Source organism: Equus caballus, chromosome 18 (genome assembly GCF_041296265.1).
Source record: "Equus caballus isolate H_3958 breed thoroughbred chromosome 18, TB-T2T, whole genome shotgun sequence".
In the NCBI taxonomy this organism is placed as follows: Eukaryota; Metazoa; Chordata; class Mammalia; order Perissodactyla; family Equidae; genus Equus; species Equus caballus.
This window is the reverse complement of record NC_091701.1, coordinates 45,998,096-46,014,896: the sequence shown is the minus strand read 5'-3', so window position 1 is coordinate 46,014,896 and position 16,801 is coordinate 45,998,096. Positions and strand designations below refer to the sequence as shown.

The 16,801-nt window shown below is 35.3% G+C and overlaps 1 protein-coding gene across 12 annotated transcripts in view; it reads left to right on the top strand.

The window, feature by feature from the left end:
* SCN3A (sodium voltage-gated channel alpha subunit 3) overlaps positions 1-16,801 on the top strand; it is a 115,762-nt gene that overhangs the window by 61,529 nt on the left and 37,432 nt on the right. For 4 of the 12 annotated variants that reach the window (XM_023623057.2, XM_023623058.2, XM_070241976.1 and 1 more), the window contains exons 13-17: positions 3,667-3,867; positions 5,061-5,193; positions 6,568-6,806; positions 13,771-13,944; positions 15,177-15,533. In XM_023623057.2, the coding sequence (XP_023478825.1) occupies positions 3,667-3,867; positions 5,061-5,193; positions 6,568-6,806; positions 13,771-13,944; positions 15,177-15,533 (1,104 nt within the window). Of the gene's footprint in view, positions 1-3,666; positions 3,964-5,060; positions 5,194-6,567; positions 6,807-13,770; positions 13,945-15,176; positions 15,534-16,801 lie in introns of all 12 variants that reach the window. The other 8 variants (XM_023623054.2, XM_023623056.2, XM_023623055.2 and 5 more) reach the window with 3 other exon arrangements.

Genomic DNA, 16,801 nt, shown 5'->3' with positions numbered 1-16,801 from the left:
TATACATATGTTATATGCAGTTCATTCTATATTTGTAGATAGTGAGTTGGCAAGATGGTAAATAAGTGGGTGGGTAGATAGATGGTAGATAATTCAAAAGTAAAAGAAATAACCTAACATTGATATTTACACATCCCAGTAAAAATAGGCAGAAAGCTTTAACATAACTCACAAGCAAAAATATACCAGAAGTCAGGGGCTGGCCTGGTGGGGTAGTGGTTAAGTTTGGGCACTCGGCTTCAGTGGCCCAGGGTTCACAGGGTTGGAATCCAGGCGCAGACCTACACACCACTCATCAAGCTGTGCTGTGGCAGTGTCCCACATACAAGAGAGGAAGACTGGCACAAATGTTAGCTCAGGGTCAATCTTCCTCACCATAAAAAAATATATATACCAGAAGCAGTTTACAATTTCTGGCTGTGTAAAGAAAGAAGAGCTCTCTCTGATAGGAATAGAGAGCCAGTGAAGTTAGTGGGGACAGGAAGCATATGATGAACAGGACATACAGTTCAAAACAAATAGATCTTTTGTAAATATCAAGGCAGAGAAGCCAAAATTATGGGTACCCTGCCCTCTACTAACATAAATTTTAAATGATGTTATTTCACATTTATTGCATTATTTTATTTTTAAATAAACCATACACATTCGTAGTACAAAATGAAAAGGTATTTAGAGGTGTACAATGGAAAGTGAATCCTCCCAGAGATTTTATCTATATTGTTTGGAAACACTGAGACAGTTTATTTTAAACTAGAAGATTCATAGCTAGAACCAAGTGTAGTTGTTGACTTATTGGAGACATTGATAAGGTACATACATGTAACTCACTTCACATATTTCTCGTAGAACATCAAATTCCTTGTATCGTTGTCCATCTTGGCTTTTCCTAATCCACTTCAAGTTCAACCCTTATTGCAGGATTGTGTTTTACAGACCTAATTTTGTCTGTTTGCCCTTTTTTTAATTGAAAATTAAGAAAAGAGTGTTCATATTTACCTTCTTGGAACAAGGCGAACAAAAAAGATACCTGGGGTTTGTGTTTTGGCGTGACTCAGGCAAAGAACAATGGCCTTTTGGTCCTTAAAGCATCACAGCTTGTTTTCCCTGAGAAAAGGCTGCCACAGCTGTGGGTATTCCCTCCACTCTGCCGCATATTCGACTGTGTTATTTTTGGTTTATTTTCTCTGAATACTATTTTTGTTATCTTCCTTTTCAGTCTCTGTTGCCTTGAATGCTGTGCTTACACCCATTATTATACTTTCCAAAGAGTGAATAGAAGTTTCAAATAAACTCAAAGATCTGGAACGCCTTTGAAAACACCCCAACATCAAAACATGCAAATTAAAGGCATGTACCAGATACATGATGGATGTACACACGTACCACATACTCCCAACAAATACCATGCAGACAGACTGCAGTTTCCAAAGAGCCTCTGAACATTGGTAGAGTAAGATGATTGCGTTGAACCATCCTAGGGATTAATGTAAAACAGAGTTAGGATTCCTCTGAGTGTAGGCTGAAGTCCATCAGCATTAGAATCACCTCAAACGTTTGTTGCATGTTCAGATTCCAGAGGCCAACTCCCTGCTTACTGAATCCCAATTCCAAAAAAGCTGGGACCTAAAAACACACACTGAAGTTTCAAACTACAAGTCTGAACATAACCAATATTATATTGATCAATTAAGTCTGAGGAGATTAAAAACATTAACATTATTACTTGGGGCTGAATTAATCTCTTCACAAAGTCTAATTTCTTGATCACTTTGACGGCTGGTAAATCAGTCTACTTACTCTGGGACATTGGGTAGCCAGACCTGCTGCATGAACTGAGCATCACAGACACAGTCTCGGGTTGGACAAGCTGGAGAGCCAATAGTTCCTGTGAATAGGCTAATCAAATCCAAAGGAATGGCACTTTTCTAGTGAATACCATCTTTCCAGGACATCACTGAGACGGAGGGCAACAAAGATTATTCTGGTGCTTTGCAGTCTGGGAAAAGACAGAAAAATAAAGCTAAAAATGGGGCCTAAGAACATGTCCTAATTAGGCAGAGGGACCAAAAGTAAATTTGATAAAGACTGTCTTTCCTAGGTTTTATTCCACTAAAATGATTTTATTTGGTTTTACATCAAAGCTTGAAGGAAGACAGAGAAGGCCCAGGCATGTTTGCTGCGGTCGTATGGACATGTATGTATGTGTATGTAGGTCCATGTATTGCCCTGGCTAGGAAGAGATGGAGGAGAGGTCATGGGAGATGAAGCAGGGGCAGAAACCGGGAATGTCATTGTTAGTGATGAGGGAAGTAAACAAAAATTCTGCAGACTGAGTAGAGATGTTTTTGAAAAATATCACCAAGGCTAGAATAAACAGAATGATTTGGTGCTGCTGGTTTAAAACCCATCTAAAAGGTGAAAGAAGGGACGTCATGCTAAATCCTCATTTGCCAGCACGAGAAACTGTTTATGTGATATATTTGTGAATATATATAATAAAAAAAGTTTTTGAATCGTCCAGTTCCTTTTAATAAAATTAAAGTGAGATCAGAAGGCTAAGCTGGCTTTTACATGACCCTCTGTGGTAAAGTCATGCATATATATGTCTTGCTTTTTTTTTTTTTTTTTAAAGATTTTATTTTTTTCCTTTTTCTCCCCAAAGCCCCCCCGGTACATAGTTGTGTATTCTTCGTTGTGGGTTCTTCTAGTTGTGGCATGTGGGACGCTGCCTCAGCGTGGTCTGATGAGCAGTGCCATGTCCGTGCCCAGGATTCGAACTAACGAAACACCGGGCCGCCTACAGCGGAGCGCGCGAACTTAACCACTCGGCCACGGGGCCAGCCCCTATATGTCTTGCTTTTTAAAGCTAGTGCTAAATTTTAAATAAGAATAGTAATTTATATAGCAGTTTAAGAATTATCGCTATTGTGTTTGTTATGACATATACATTCTCTCAAATAAGGTGAGTCATTCGTAGACATTTGGAAAATTGTTAGCAAATTTGAAAAGGCAGCATCATAGGTAAGTTTCGTGACTTTTATTCCCACATGGATAGAGACAAACAGGTCCAGAAAAAGAGTAAACTAATTTCTTTTAGAATCTGAAAGAAGAGAATGGAGAGATAATGGTTTTGTTTTTAAATCATTATCCAGAAATATTTTACTTCTGGATTTGTACCAAACAAAAAAATTGTTAAAATATTTGTACCAAATATTTCAAATTTGAGGCAACAGTCTCACTTGAGTCAGAACTTATTTTCCAAGTTGCGTGCCCTTCAGATCATGGCATTTAGTAGTGACAGCCGCCTACCAGTTGCTTAACCACCACTTCCACCAAAAAGAATAATTTATCCTCTCCAGCATCGGGTTCCACACCTCTAACAAAATTGTGATAACAAAATACACTTCACAATACTAGAATGAAGATTAAATGAAGTCATTGTGCACTTAGTAAATTGCAAAGCAGGTTTCTTAATCAGAAAAACACTATTTTAATTTGCGTTGTGGTCTTTAATAAAAATACCAAAATATATGTGTTCTCTTTAAGCTTTATTACCTGTGTTTAAAAGCAAAACTATTCTAACCCAAAAGAAAATAGATTCTGCCATATTAAGACTTTTATGAAATAATTGTCCAATCCCTTTCTTCCTTGCTCTTTCCTCAGTCTCTGTTAAGTATCCGTGGCTCCCTGTTTTCCCCACGACGCAATAGCAAAACAAGCATTTTCAGCTTCAGAGGTCGGGCAAAGGATGTTGGTTCTGAAAATGACTTTGCTGATGATGAGCACAGTACATTTGAAGACAGCGAGAGCAGGAGAGACTCACTGTTTGTGCCACACAGACATGGAGAGCGACGCAACAGTAACGTTAGTCAGGCCAGTATGTCATCCAGGATGGTGCCAGGGCTTCCAGCAAATGGGAAGATGCACAGCACTGTGGATTGCAATGGTGTGGTTTCCTTGGTGGGTGGACCCTCAGCTCTAACCTCACCTTCTGGACATCTTCTGCCAGAGGTGGTAGTAGATAATAAGTTAGCTGCTACTGACGTTTTACACCAATTTGAAATAATCAAGGCCTGGGCAGTTTAGCCTGTTAGACCATCCTGCTTCCCCAAGATGAAAGTCCTTAAAAATAATATATGATTTATTAAATGGAAAACAATGGAATCTTCAGAACCAATTGAATTGTATGGGATCATTAACTTTCAGATGCTTTAGATTAAAAGAGCCCGGTTTGTAGAATCTGGGATGAAACACAAATTCTACAAATTCTGTAGACCTACCAACACAAAATAATGGGCACTTTGATGGCCAAATTGTTATTATAGATATATATTCACCCAGAATTGTATAATTATCCGTTCAGATTCTGGAAATCTCATATACTTAAAATTAAACCTTGAAATGACCAATATGTTGATAATGGGCAGTTTTCATATAGCTGTCAATATTACAGTAACTCTAAAATGTTTTGATGTCTATTAAAATGACTCTAAATTGTTTGGATTTCTTATAGGATAGCATATAGAAGTAATTTAAAAAATCTCAGGAAAGCACACACATTTCATTGTACATCTGTGTTTGTGCATGAAAAAAATTGGCCCATATATGTCAATATTGTCAATATAGCCTCAAAGAAAATAATTCAACCTTGGGACTATAAAATACTATTATTTGTTTGGGGGAAAGATTGATGTGATTATTAACCATTGAGAAAAGCTGAAAAATAATTTGCATTTGATTGAAATGAAAAAAATATACGACTTTAGCATGCTTATGAAAATTTTCCTTGAAAATTCCAACAGGCTAACTAAAATATTTCTGCAACATAATTGCCCTATGTGATTGCATCCTGCAGGTGAATTCTTGTTAAAGAGTATCACCTTTGATAATTTTTTTAAAAAGTGTTTATAGCTTAATAATAAATTCAGTGTTTTATTATTACTTGAAAATTATTACCTGAAAAAATTGCATGTAGCATGATTTGCCAAAGAAATGCTATGTGGTGTTGTATTATTCATTGAAAAGGGTGGTTTGAGCCATCAGTATTTGGTTTGCAGGGCACCACCACTGAAACAGAAATCAGAAAGAGAAGGCTAAGTTCTTACCAGATTTCAATGGAGATGCTGGAAGATTCCTCTGGAAGGCAAAGAGCTGTGAGCATAGCCAGCATTCTGACTAACACAATGGAGGGTAAGAAGTAGACCATGGGATAGCCAGCTTTCTATGGCTATGTGCTTTGTGGAACTATTCTTTCTTCTGATAAAATTTCCAAGTCAATTACCCAAGATCAGAACTGTATAATAGACCTAGGTAGATGGTATGTGGAATACATTCTTATCACATTGATTATAAAAACTAATATTGTCTTTATTTCTTTTTGACTTGGGTCCTTATCTTGTTTGCAAGTGTGATATGTCACCACTTGATATTTGATATCAGTGAGGATTTATCCTTATATTACATTATCCTTAAGCAATTAAAGTAAATACTTCCCTTGTTTAAGTCTTAGTATGTAGAAGCAGAAGAAAACATCGCTTTCAAGCTTTGGTCTGTTCCCAGGCATGGAAGGGGTGATGGGGTTGGGAGAGGCTTATGAATGAGTTGGATAAATCCAAACCTGTGCTCCACTTCAACAGGGACCCTAAAAAAGATCTCTCCTCCATCTTCCACATATATAGAAACCAATACATTCCTCCAAAGGACAGCTGACACAAATGTTTGTTGATTTTGACACAGGAATGGGCAGCAACTATAACTCCCTTCTTGACTCAATAAACTCCACTTCTTGAAGTTTGGTACTGCATCAGTGCTGCAATTTTATAAGTCAGTTATATAAGTCATATCTTATGTATATTCTTTAGAAAACATCAATTACTATTTGTATCATGTCCTATTTGTGTATTTGAGATCTGAACAGTCACATAATAATTACTTTATAACAGGATTCATTAAAATTAAATTAAATTACAATTTCTAGTAACTTTTTTATATATTAGGCTAAAATTCTGAAAGATATGAGTAAATATGAATAGCAGAAGTAGATTCAGGCCTGAATCTATACCAAAAAGAAGAACATAATTACATTTTCATTGTATGAGAGATCAATGCTGATGAGGAGACAATGAGAGGAGAGAATGGGTCATACATATTAATAAGGATCACAGTTTTAGACAGTGTTCTTTAAAAGGTACTTTCAAAAGAAACAATAATTGATATATTTAATATTTGTGTAAAGCTTATTTAAAAATTCTGTTTTGATAAAATGAATATAGAAATTTGATCAATTATTATCTGGTTATTAAATAATGAACTTAGTTTGAAGCAAGATATTAAATTCAAAGTGTTTATTTTCTGTATTTAATTAAAGGAGAAAGAAAGTCTATTTACATGACCTTTTTAATGAACATTTTGTGACAATATTGAACAAGATTGTCCTCTCAAGTTTGTTAAGCTAATATGAACTTCCATCCTCAAGTAGGAGCATCAGTTTTATTAAATAATCTATAGCAATAATAATTCCTTTTTATTGTTATTTACTATTCTTCCTCTTTATTGTTCCCCCAGAACTTGAAGAATCTAGACAGAAATGTCCACCATGCTGGTATAGATTTGCCAATATGTTCTTGATCTGGGACTGCTGTGATGCATGGTTGAAAGTAAAGCATCTTGTGAATTTAATTGTTATGGATCCATTCGTTGATCTCGCCATCACTATTTGCATTGTCTTAAATACCCTCTTTATGGCCATGGAGCACTACCCAATGACTGGTCAATTTAGTAGTGTGTTGACTGTAGGAAACCTGGTAAGTTCATTTGAAGTTTGCTTATTTCCTTTGGCAGGGATGGGGAAGATAGACCAAAGAAGAATTGTGTCTGTGCTATGTTGAACCCCAAAACTACATCATCTTTCTTCATAGGAAGAAACGTCTAAAAGAATGTTACAGGGAATCTCAGTAATAAGGTCTAAAATTCAGCTGGTATGGATGTTGGCTGTTTAGACCAATGTCTGTGCTGATTGATCATGGCGTCTTACCAGTTGTAAACGCGTTAAAATCTTTACTGTCATTCTTGTGGGAAATAAAGTCCAGAGAAACTGTGAGACCTAATTCTGGCTCCACAAACATGCACTTTTAAGACACACAGCCACTGAAACCATGTCCACTGAAGGAAATAGGCAAAGATTGATTTCTGTACAAAAGAGGCCACGGTTGTTTCAAACTGAATCACCTAATAAAATGCTTAAGTAGTATTCACACAGGAGAAGAAATAGTTGGTAAAAACACATTTGTAATTTAGCCACACTTTTGGTTCAAATTACTAGAGCAGGCATCTGTGTATGTGTGTGCTGACATGTACATTTCTTCCTAAATCTACATGAAGAAATTGAAATGAATGAACAAATAATAAAGGGATTTATATAGTTTATTAATCAAGACTGTCCTTTTGGGTACAAGGCAGAAACAAACTCAAACTAGCTTCAAAGCTAAAAAAAAAAACAAAGGCTGACTTGTGGAATGGAAAGATGAACTACCAAACCATGTAAATGGTAATTTTTCAGTTGGGTTTCAGGAAACGCTTTAACCAAGCATTTAGATGTAGCCCAAACGTTCACCGCATCTTTTGTCTCTAGGTCAGGAAACATGCTCACTGGTTTTACATCTTGTAACCTCTGTACTGCAGAAGGACTGGATCTCTTTTTCAGTTGCAGTTCAAAGACTCTCATGATAAAGTGTGTTTGGTATAGCTAGAGTCAGGTGCTCACCTCTGGTTTAATCAGTCTTGGCAGAGGGTGGAATCATGTGAAAACATGGCAGTCCTGAGGAATCATACAGGTGGAGGAGCAATTCCCGACTGAAGGAGGAAAGGGAATACTGGGCAGACAATTGCATGAATGTCTACCCCAATGTATGGGCTCAACTTCAGTCCATTATATGACTCAGTGAAACACCCACCAGATTCTTGAGATTTTCTTCATCTTTGGTACATGTGATATTTATTTATTTTTTCTGATTATTCCTTGATCCTCCCAATTACTCCATCTCTGCCTCCTTTTCTAGACTTCTTTTCTTAAGCCTCTTAAGACTATGTTTTTCACTTAATGTTTTTGTGTACTCAGCAAGTCTAGGACTTGCCTATATTTGTGGTATAAGCTGTGCTCCAGTCCTATATTTCCAACTGTTATAAATCATTGCTCGAAAGATAACTAAACACAATATGTGACAGCTAGAAAGATCATCTTTCCCATAATTTATTGAAAGTCCTAACAATTTCAGTTCAGTCTTGTCTTACCTCAAGTGGTGGCCTTCCAGCTTCAAAGATAGAAGTCTTAAGCCATTTTTACTTGCTTTTCCTTTATTTCTTATATACGATTGGATATGAAGACCCATTATTTTTTCTTTCAAGGTATCCCTTTTTTAATCCTATAGCTACGTTAAAATAATATTTCCAGTACTCTGTACTCAGTGTGCTTTCACCTTGCTAAAGTATCTATCATCTTTGTTTGTGATTCACCATTCTTAGCTGTTTTTCAAGACTCGCCATCTGCTGGTACTCTTCCTATTCATCTTATTGTCCATTATTTCCTAATCAGTCACCATCAGCCCCATCAGAACAGCCTTGTCACTGTACCACACAAATGTTTATATGTTTATATGTGGGAAAAAATTCACTGTTCTCTGCATTCACTGAGTGTTCTGACTCAAATCACCTCATTTTAATTCTTTATATTCTTCAAGGCCCAATTCCAGCCCCATCTTCTCTAACATGACACTCAGCCCATACTGAACACTCTTTTCTTAACTCCTAATGCATTTGTGAATAAAGCATGATTTAATATTAAACATTTTCTTTTATCATAACTCTTGGTTTTTAAATTCAATATAAATTACTTGATGACAGAGGTCGTGTCCCATTTTCTTTTGTATCTCCCACAGTGTCTACATCGCTGTCACTCAATAAATAACCAACTGGTTGTTTCCTTTCCAAAAGGGCTGTTTCAGGTAGCATGTTTTTGTGAAAGAACACAAGCTATGAAGTCAGATGGGACTGGGTTTCACCTCATTGCCAATGCTTACTAATAATGTAGCATCTGGACAAGTCTGATAAAAATCTGAGTCTTTGTTTTCTAATATTGAAACGGATATAATAATACCCATCTCCCAGAGTTGTTGTGACGGTCGAATGAGGTAATGTGAAAACACTTAGCACTGTGCCTGGAATCTAGCATGTGCTCAATAAACAATTTCCTTCCTCTTATATATGCTATTAATCTTTCTTTGAAATATTGATGGAAAATAGTTCTGCTCTAGCTCTTTTATTTTTTCCAGAATATTGGAAAGTTAAGGAAGTTGGACAAATGAAGGAAGAAATTTTGGAAATTTGCCACAGTTAAGCAGAAAATTGAGGTTTTATAGAATTTCAATGTTGAAGTAATTGAGTATGGAATCACAGGATAAGAGAGATTGGATTATAGGATGATCAAGTGGAAAAGCACTAGACTAAAGCATCGAACCTGGGCCCAAGCCTAAGAGTCCATGCTAAATATCTGGGTGGTCTTGAGAAAGTCACGTAGATATATGGGTCTGTTTTCTCATGAGCACAATGTGTTGGACTAGATGACTTTTCATGTCCCTCCCACTTCTAAAATTCTATAACTTTATGAGTAGCGACGCAGATAGTGAGGTAGGGAAATGGGGTGGAAGACTGATGACTAGTAGACTGTTTGTGGTAGAACCATTGGTAAGTTGAGGTTAGTGCTGGGGAAACAAGGCTCATCAAGATAGAGTGTAGATAACAGGGAACAGACTTGAGTTAACTATTTCTAACCATAAAAATAGAAGAATGTGTAAAGTGACTTTTGTTTCAATTGGCTGAAAGCTCCTAATTATTATTAATAATAATATATCTGTAAAGCATTTCATAGTTAAATTTCTCATGTCTTATTTGATACTCATAACAACCTTCATAATAAAATTTATATATATGAAAAATTATATATTATACAGTCATGCATCACTTAATGACGGGGATACATTCTGAGATATGTTTCATTAGGTGATTTCGTGATTGTGCAAACATCATAGAGTGTACTCACACAAACCTAGATGGTCTAGCCTACTACAGAACTAGGCTTTATGTGTATATGCGGTCCGTCATTGACCAAAATGTCATGATGTGGTGCATGACTGTATATGTCTGTGTGTGTATAGCGTGCGAGAGAGAGAGCAAGAAAGAGAATATTCCTTATTTCCTGAGTACTTAGCTGACTTTGGACTACATTACACACTTTGGTTGGTTGCATTGAATATTTTGTGAGGAGTTTACAGTTTGTTCATTAAATAAATTTAGGATTTCTATGAGCTAGTTTGCTACTGCTCATATGATTGCATACTGCCTTATAAATAAGGACATAGAGGTTTTGGTTGAATTGAAAACAAAATAATATCCCATAAAAGAGTTGTGGAATTTTCAGTCTTTACTTAGATCAATGTGCCCTTTTTCATCCTGTTTCTGAAGCATATAAAAATTACATCACTTTTCTGTTGATCAGATTGATCAAATTTGAGTATCAAGAGACCTAAAATCTCTATTGAGTTTCTCTAAGGTGCTGTTTGGTTTTTGTTTTTGATTTTGTTTAACCATTGTAAAATCCATGCACCGACCTTAGGGATTCTATAAGCAAGAAATCTTCCACCAGTAACAGTAGGTTAGACAACCTCTTTACCACACAAACATTTTCAACTAACCTGTAAACCTTTAGTCAGGGCATATACACAGAGATTTGTAGCTTCTACGTTGGTTATTTTTCTTACTGTAACTCTCCTTGGATCCAGTGAAGGGGAGTCCACGATATCCCCTTCTTCTGCTAGACCCAGAAGGAAACGCAGAACATGGTACCTGTTCTAAGGATCTTACAGGCTATTTACAAATAAAAGTTGGAAGAAACATAATTAGCAAAACAATTTGAATTAAATGGTGTGGCATAGGATATTAATTTAAAATCTCAAGAAAGGGACATGATAACTCTTTAAAGGAAAAAAAAATGGCTCTCGTTTATTGAAAGATAAAACACTTGGGAGCCAAATCCTAGAATTCACCTGGGAGGCCTCTTGCATCAGTGAAGGAGTGCTGTTTTGCCATCTAACTCCTTTCCTAGTATAATATAATGATGCCTTGTCGTCTCCAAATGAACAACTTCTAATGAGGCTCTTGTGTAACAATAATTGTGTGTACACCAATTTCTGAATAAAATTTGCTAAGCAATACAATATTGGTAAAAGTCCAAAAATTTTAGACACCGACTTGATAAATCCTCTCAATAAATATTCTCATCTGACAGACGAGGAAAATGAAAACCACAAATGTCAAATGATTTCCCACCACTTTTAAGTATATTTCAATTTCATCCCCCTGCGAAAAAGAATCAACAACAACAACAAATATTTAAAGATGCATATCCACAAGGCATGGGAATAAGAAAATTAAAACAAGAGGCTGGTAGTAATGTTGCAAGAGAAGGCTGCAGTTACATCAAATTCACTACAAAGGAATGGAATGTTAGTCTGGGCAAGAAGAAGTTCTGTAGAGCAAACTGACCAATGCATGAACTTCAGCTGTTAGACTGAGCATTTCTATCTTTTTAATCTATATCAACAGAACTTTCCTCTCTAAGTAAATACTCAATAGGGAAACCATCCCATTCCTGAACTGAGACCTTAACCCCAACATATGATCATCCCAATCCCTGTGCCACCCAAAACAACTCCAAGTGCTCCAAGTTTCTTTCCTCTTGGTCCAGACTCCTTAGCTGATTCTCATCCCCATCCTTAACACTCACACTTTTACTAGTTATCATGCGTCATCATATAGAACAGTTAGGAACTTTTCACCAAACTTATCTCCTCATTAAAGAGGCTGACTTAGGAAGCCTATAAATTCATTGTCCATAAGAAATGCATGAGTCTAAATGAACTAGGTTTATGCAATGTCAGGTTTGTATGTCTTAACTACTATTGTATTTTCAAAGCCTAAGACAATGTCTACTGTTGAAGTAGATGCTCAGCAATATTTTAGAATGAATGAATGAATGGCTACAGAAGCATATAATCCAAAATTTCAAGAGATATTAAGCTTCTGCAGAAGACAAGATACAATTAGCCAAGTACGAACAATAAACATTCAATATTTTTTTTAAATTAATTGTCTGGGTCTTAAAAATTCTTTGTGATAAAGAAAATTCAAAGGCAGCTGAATGTATGTTTATAAACCATACATCAGCATTGTTTATAAACTATACATGGGAATTATATATATAATCCTGTACATACCCAGAGGTTGCTAGTTCTCACTGTTCTTAGCCTTTTTTGGTGAAGTTTTAAAATTTCGTAAACGTGGGTATCATAATCAGTATGCTTGATTGGTCTTAGCCAGAATGAGAAAGACTTTCTAAAAATTCTTAATCAGTGACCAGCTAAACCTAGACTAAACTGTACCAAAAACAATCCCAGTGATTTTTAGGGCCTAATTGAAATATTTTAAGAGATAAATGAAAAAATCATTTTTCAATGTGCATTCCACCGTATATATACATCTGGATTTTCGTGTACAAGGCTTGCTTGAAATGCATTTTATTGCTATTTGAGTGAGTGACCACCATATATATACATCTGGATTTTCGTGTACAAGGCTTGCTTGAAATGCATTTTATTTCTATTTGAGTGAGTGAATGAACTGCAGTCAAGCTATTTTTTCAGGGAGACTATTTCCTTCGCTCTTTCCGTGATTGCGAAAATGAGATGTTAACTGCATTTACACATTTGAAGAGAAAAATCAAGACTTCTTTTAATTAGCATGATGTTTTAGGAAGCCAAATAATTTTGATACTGTTATTTGGACAGAGTTCCTTCAAGGTAAAGGCTGATTTACCTTGGTAAATGGTAAGCTTGACATTACAGTCATAAATGCAGCTTTTACCTAGAGTTGATTAAGAGAATTGCTTTAAAAGACTCTTTGCAAGAGTAATTTCACAATTCTTCATGTCCTTGGGTCTCTCAGCCTATGATTTTGAGTGAAAAAATCCAAATTTTGAGTTTTTTCATTGTTTTCTTTCTAGTGTCAAATAGACGTTCATCCAACTACTCAATAATTTGTTAATCTTAACTATGGGTGTATGCATCCTGAGAATGTTCTCCTACTGCTTTCAATTCCATCTGCAGTTTCTTGCTCTATTAATCCATGAGCCTTAATTCTGAGGCATGCATACAGAGATCATTATTGTAAAACATGTGGTAAACTTACTCTTGGGTCAGGAATGTTTATAAAATTATAGAAATAAGATGGTGTCCACTGAAAAAGACACAAAAATCAAGAACAAAATCTAGTTTTTACCAAATTTAAAATAATTTTTAGTAACTTCCAATAATATATAGATTCATTCCCAATGAAATAATACTAAAAATTATTGGCTGTGATGATGGTAAAAGCATAGTCTACTAAAAAGGGCAATAATTCAGTAGCTATTATTTAGTATCAGGTTTAAAATGTGGATGATGAAATGTTTTAAAATCATCCTTTTCCTGGAAATCTAGCAGATTCATTAAATAAAGCAAATCCACTTAAAATATTCCCTTGGAAAAATAATGCTAAACTTGTATAAATTTGTCAAGTGAATATTTCTTCACTTGAAATTTTAGATATTTTCTTTCCAGAGTTTTGCAGTGTCAGAAGTTTTCCCATGCTTGTGAAGTACTGACCTCCATTTTACTTTAGGTCTTCACTGGGATCTTCACAGCAGAAATGGTCCTCAAGATCATTGCCATGGATCCATATTATTATTTCCAAGAGGGCTGGAATATCTTTGATGGGATTATTGTCAGCCTCAGTTTGATGGAGCTTGGCCTGGCAAATGTGGAGGGATTGTCGGTGCTGAGATCATTCAGACTGGTATCTGCATAAACTATGTTCATATGCTGTCTTTCATTGGCGTAACATTTATTTTGAAAGTGAATCAATATGTATTTCTGTAGCTATTTACTTTTAATGATATTTGAAATTTACACCAATATGTGTGTAATTCTAAGAAAATATGTAAATGTTCTATTTAAAGCTATGTGTGAGTATTTTCTAAGAATGATAAAAGTGGTTGGATAATTTCATAATGATTAACTATATAGGGCACATTTAAAAACACACATGTGCTTCTAAAATTATGTTTTAAATTCTTAAAAAATTTTTTTTGCTTTAATGTCTGTAAAGAAATGCAAATAAAATCTTTAGGCCCCAATTAATCTTAGCTTTATTTATTTATTGTTTTTGGTGAGGAAGCCTGGCCCTGAGCTAACATCCATTGCCAAGCTTCCTCTTTTTGCTTGAGGAAGATTGTCCCTAAGCTAACATCTGCGCCAATCTTCCTCTATTTTGTATGTGGGATGCCTCCACAGCATGGCTTGATGAGCAGTGTGCAGGTCCATGCCTGGGATCCAAACCTTCAAAGCTCAGGCCACTGAAGCAGAGCACGAAAACTTAACCACTACACCACTGGGCTGGCCCCTAAACTTAGCTTTTTATCAACCTTACTTATATTAGTGGGAATTGCTTTAAAGGAACTGGTGGGAAAATATTTGATATCATTAGCACTTTAAACAGTGGTATAGCAAACTTTCTTGATATTACAGCAAAAAATTTTATTGAAAAATATCTAAAATTTTGTGTAAATTAAGCAAAATATGTATTTCTTCAAATTGAAAGGAAGCCTCTTTATGTTTCTTTATAAAATTAATTTTACTTTTATGTGTCTATAAAAATATGTAACATACTTTTAACATTTCTTTTTACTCTATAAAATATAGTCTGAGAGTGACTAGTTTGCTAAATTCACAAATGTCTCTAATGAAAATATTAATTTGTTTTCATGGACATATCTGTTGATGAATCAGAAATGTCTTACTTTTCACATCTGGAACATTTTATCTTTCTTCTTTTTTCATTTAAATGATATTACGATTTGATTTGCCTTTCCAATATTATTAACACTTTTGCTTCTGGACTTGAATTTGTTCAGTGTAGGTTGAGATTTTATATCCTTCTAGGATATGGCATACTAATAAAACCATGTCTAAGCAATTTCCAAATTATATTGTGGTTACTACTAAAAGTATCTTTTCACTTGATTACAGCTTCGAGTTTTCAAGTTGGCAAAATCCTGGCCCACCCTGAATATGCTAATTAAGATCATTGGCAATTCAGTGGGGGCTCTGGGTAACCTCACCTTGGTGCTGGCGATCATCGTCTTCATCTTTGCCGTGGTTGGCATGCAGCTGTTTGGTAAGAGCTACAAAGAATGTGTCTGCAAAATCAATGAAGACTGTGAGCTCCCGCGCTGGCACATGAATGACTTCTTTCACTCCTTCCTGATTGTGTTCCGCGTGCTGTGCGGAGAGTGGATAGAGACCATGTGGGACTGTATGGAGGTCGCTGGTCAAGCCATGTGCCTTATTGTTTTCATGTTGGTCATGGTCATTGGAAACCTTGTGGTATGTATGTATTACAAATGCTCATAATTAAGAATAAGATCAGACAGTACTCGGAAGGCAGCCTGGGGCAGTAGACATATCTCTGGTTTTATCCTCCGTGTGCTAGACTCAAAACCTAGTACGAGCACTCTAAGCATGGGCAAGTTACTTAACTTCTCTGAGGCTCAAGTTCCCCAACTATGAAACTGCAATAACAAAACTGAAATCTTATGGTTGATGTGAGGATTAAACGAGGTGTGTTTGTGAAAGTTGGGGGACAAAAATACTCCTCTTTTTCTTTATTTTTCTTTGTTGAAGAAATGTTTTTATCAAGACTAACTTTACCCTAATATTATTTTTATGGCCTGAATTATTTTTCATCCTAATATTATTTTGATAAGATAATCATCTCCAGTAAATCTAAAAACACAACTGTCTCTTCTATATTGCAATTGCTCTTTACATATTCATAGTTCATATTTTTTGCTTACTCTGTGGCATAAGTTGCATATTACTAAATTTTAAAGAAAAATTTCAATGTAATAGAGCAACATATTGTAGCTATGTATTGTAATTATCCAAATGACTTGTAAGGGGACTAAATATGTTCTTCCCTGAATTTGCTTTATTAAAAGGAAATAAATTATTGCAATTTAAGTTATTCATATGTATGGACATTGACCAAATTCAAAAGACTTATTTTTAGCTCTGAGTTAAAAGCATCAATGTAAAAGCATAACTTGTATATTTATATGTTTTAATGCTTAAATTTCTCAGTCATGTGTGGACAAACCATTTCTTTATGCTATCATACCAGACCCTTCCTTTGAGAGGTAAAATTCAAATGAGAATGCTTAAAAGAATGTTTGTGGGATACCTATTGACATGCAATTTTTTTCAGAATAGTAAATTAGGAAGTTCTAGATTCCGAACAAAATCTGATACAGAAATAAGGAAACAAACTGGGGTTCTTGCTTTGCAAGTGTCTTCCTTCCAAGTAACATTTTTGAATCTCAGTAACTACATTTCAGACTAAAAAGATTCGTATAAATAAATTTCCTTTTTCATCAGCTATAATGAATTATTCCTGTATCAATCATATTTTATCAGTTAATTGGGTAATTTGTTCCCCTTGTATCCCAATGATACTCTGAGATTTAAGATTTCCTCATATTTTCTGCACAAAGAAAGGAAAGAGAAAAGTCTTTTACATTATATGGGTCTACCCTAAACCCTGGAATAATTTTAGAGTTTTCTCCATCTGTTGAACAATTTGGACACAAAAATTT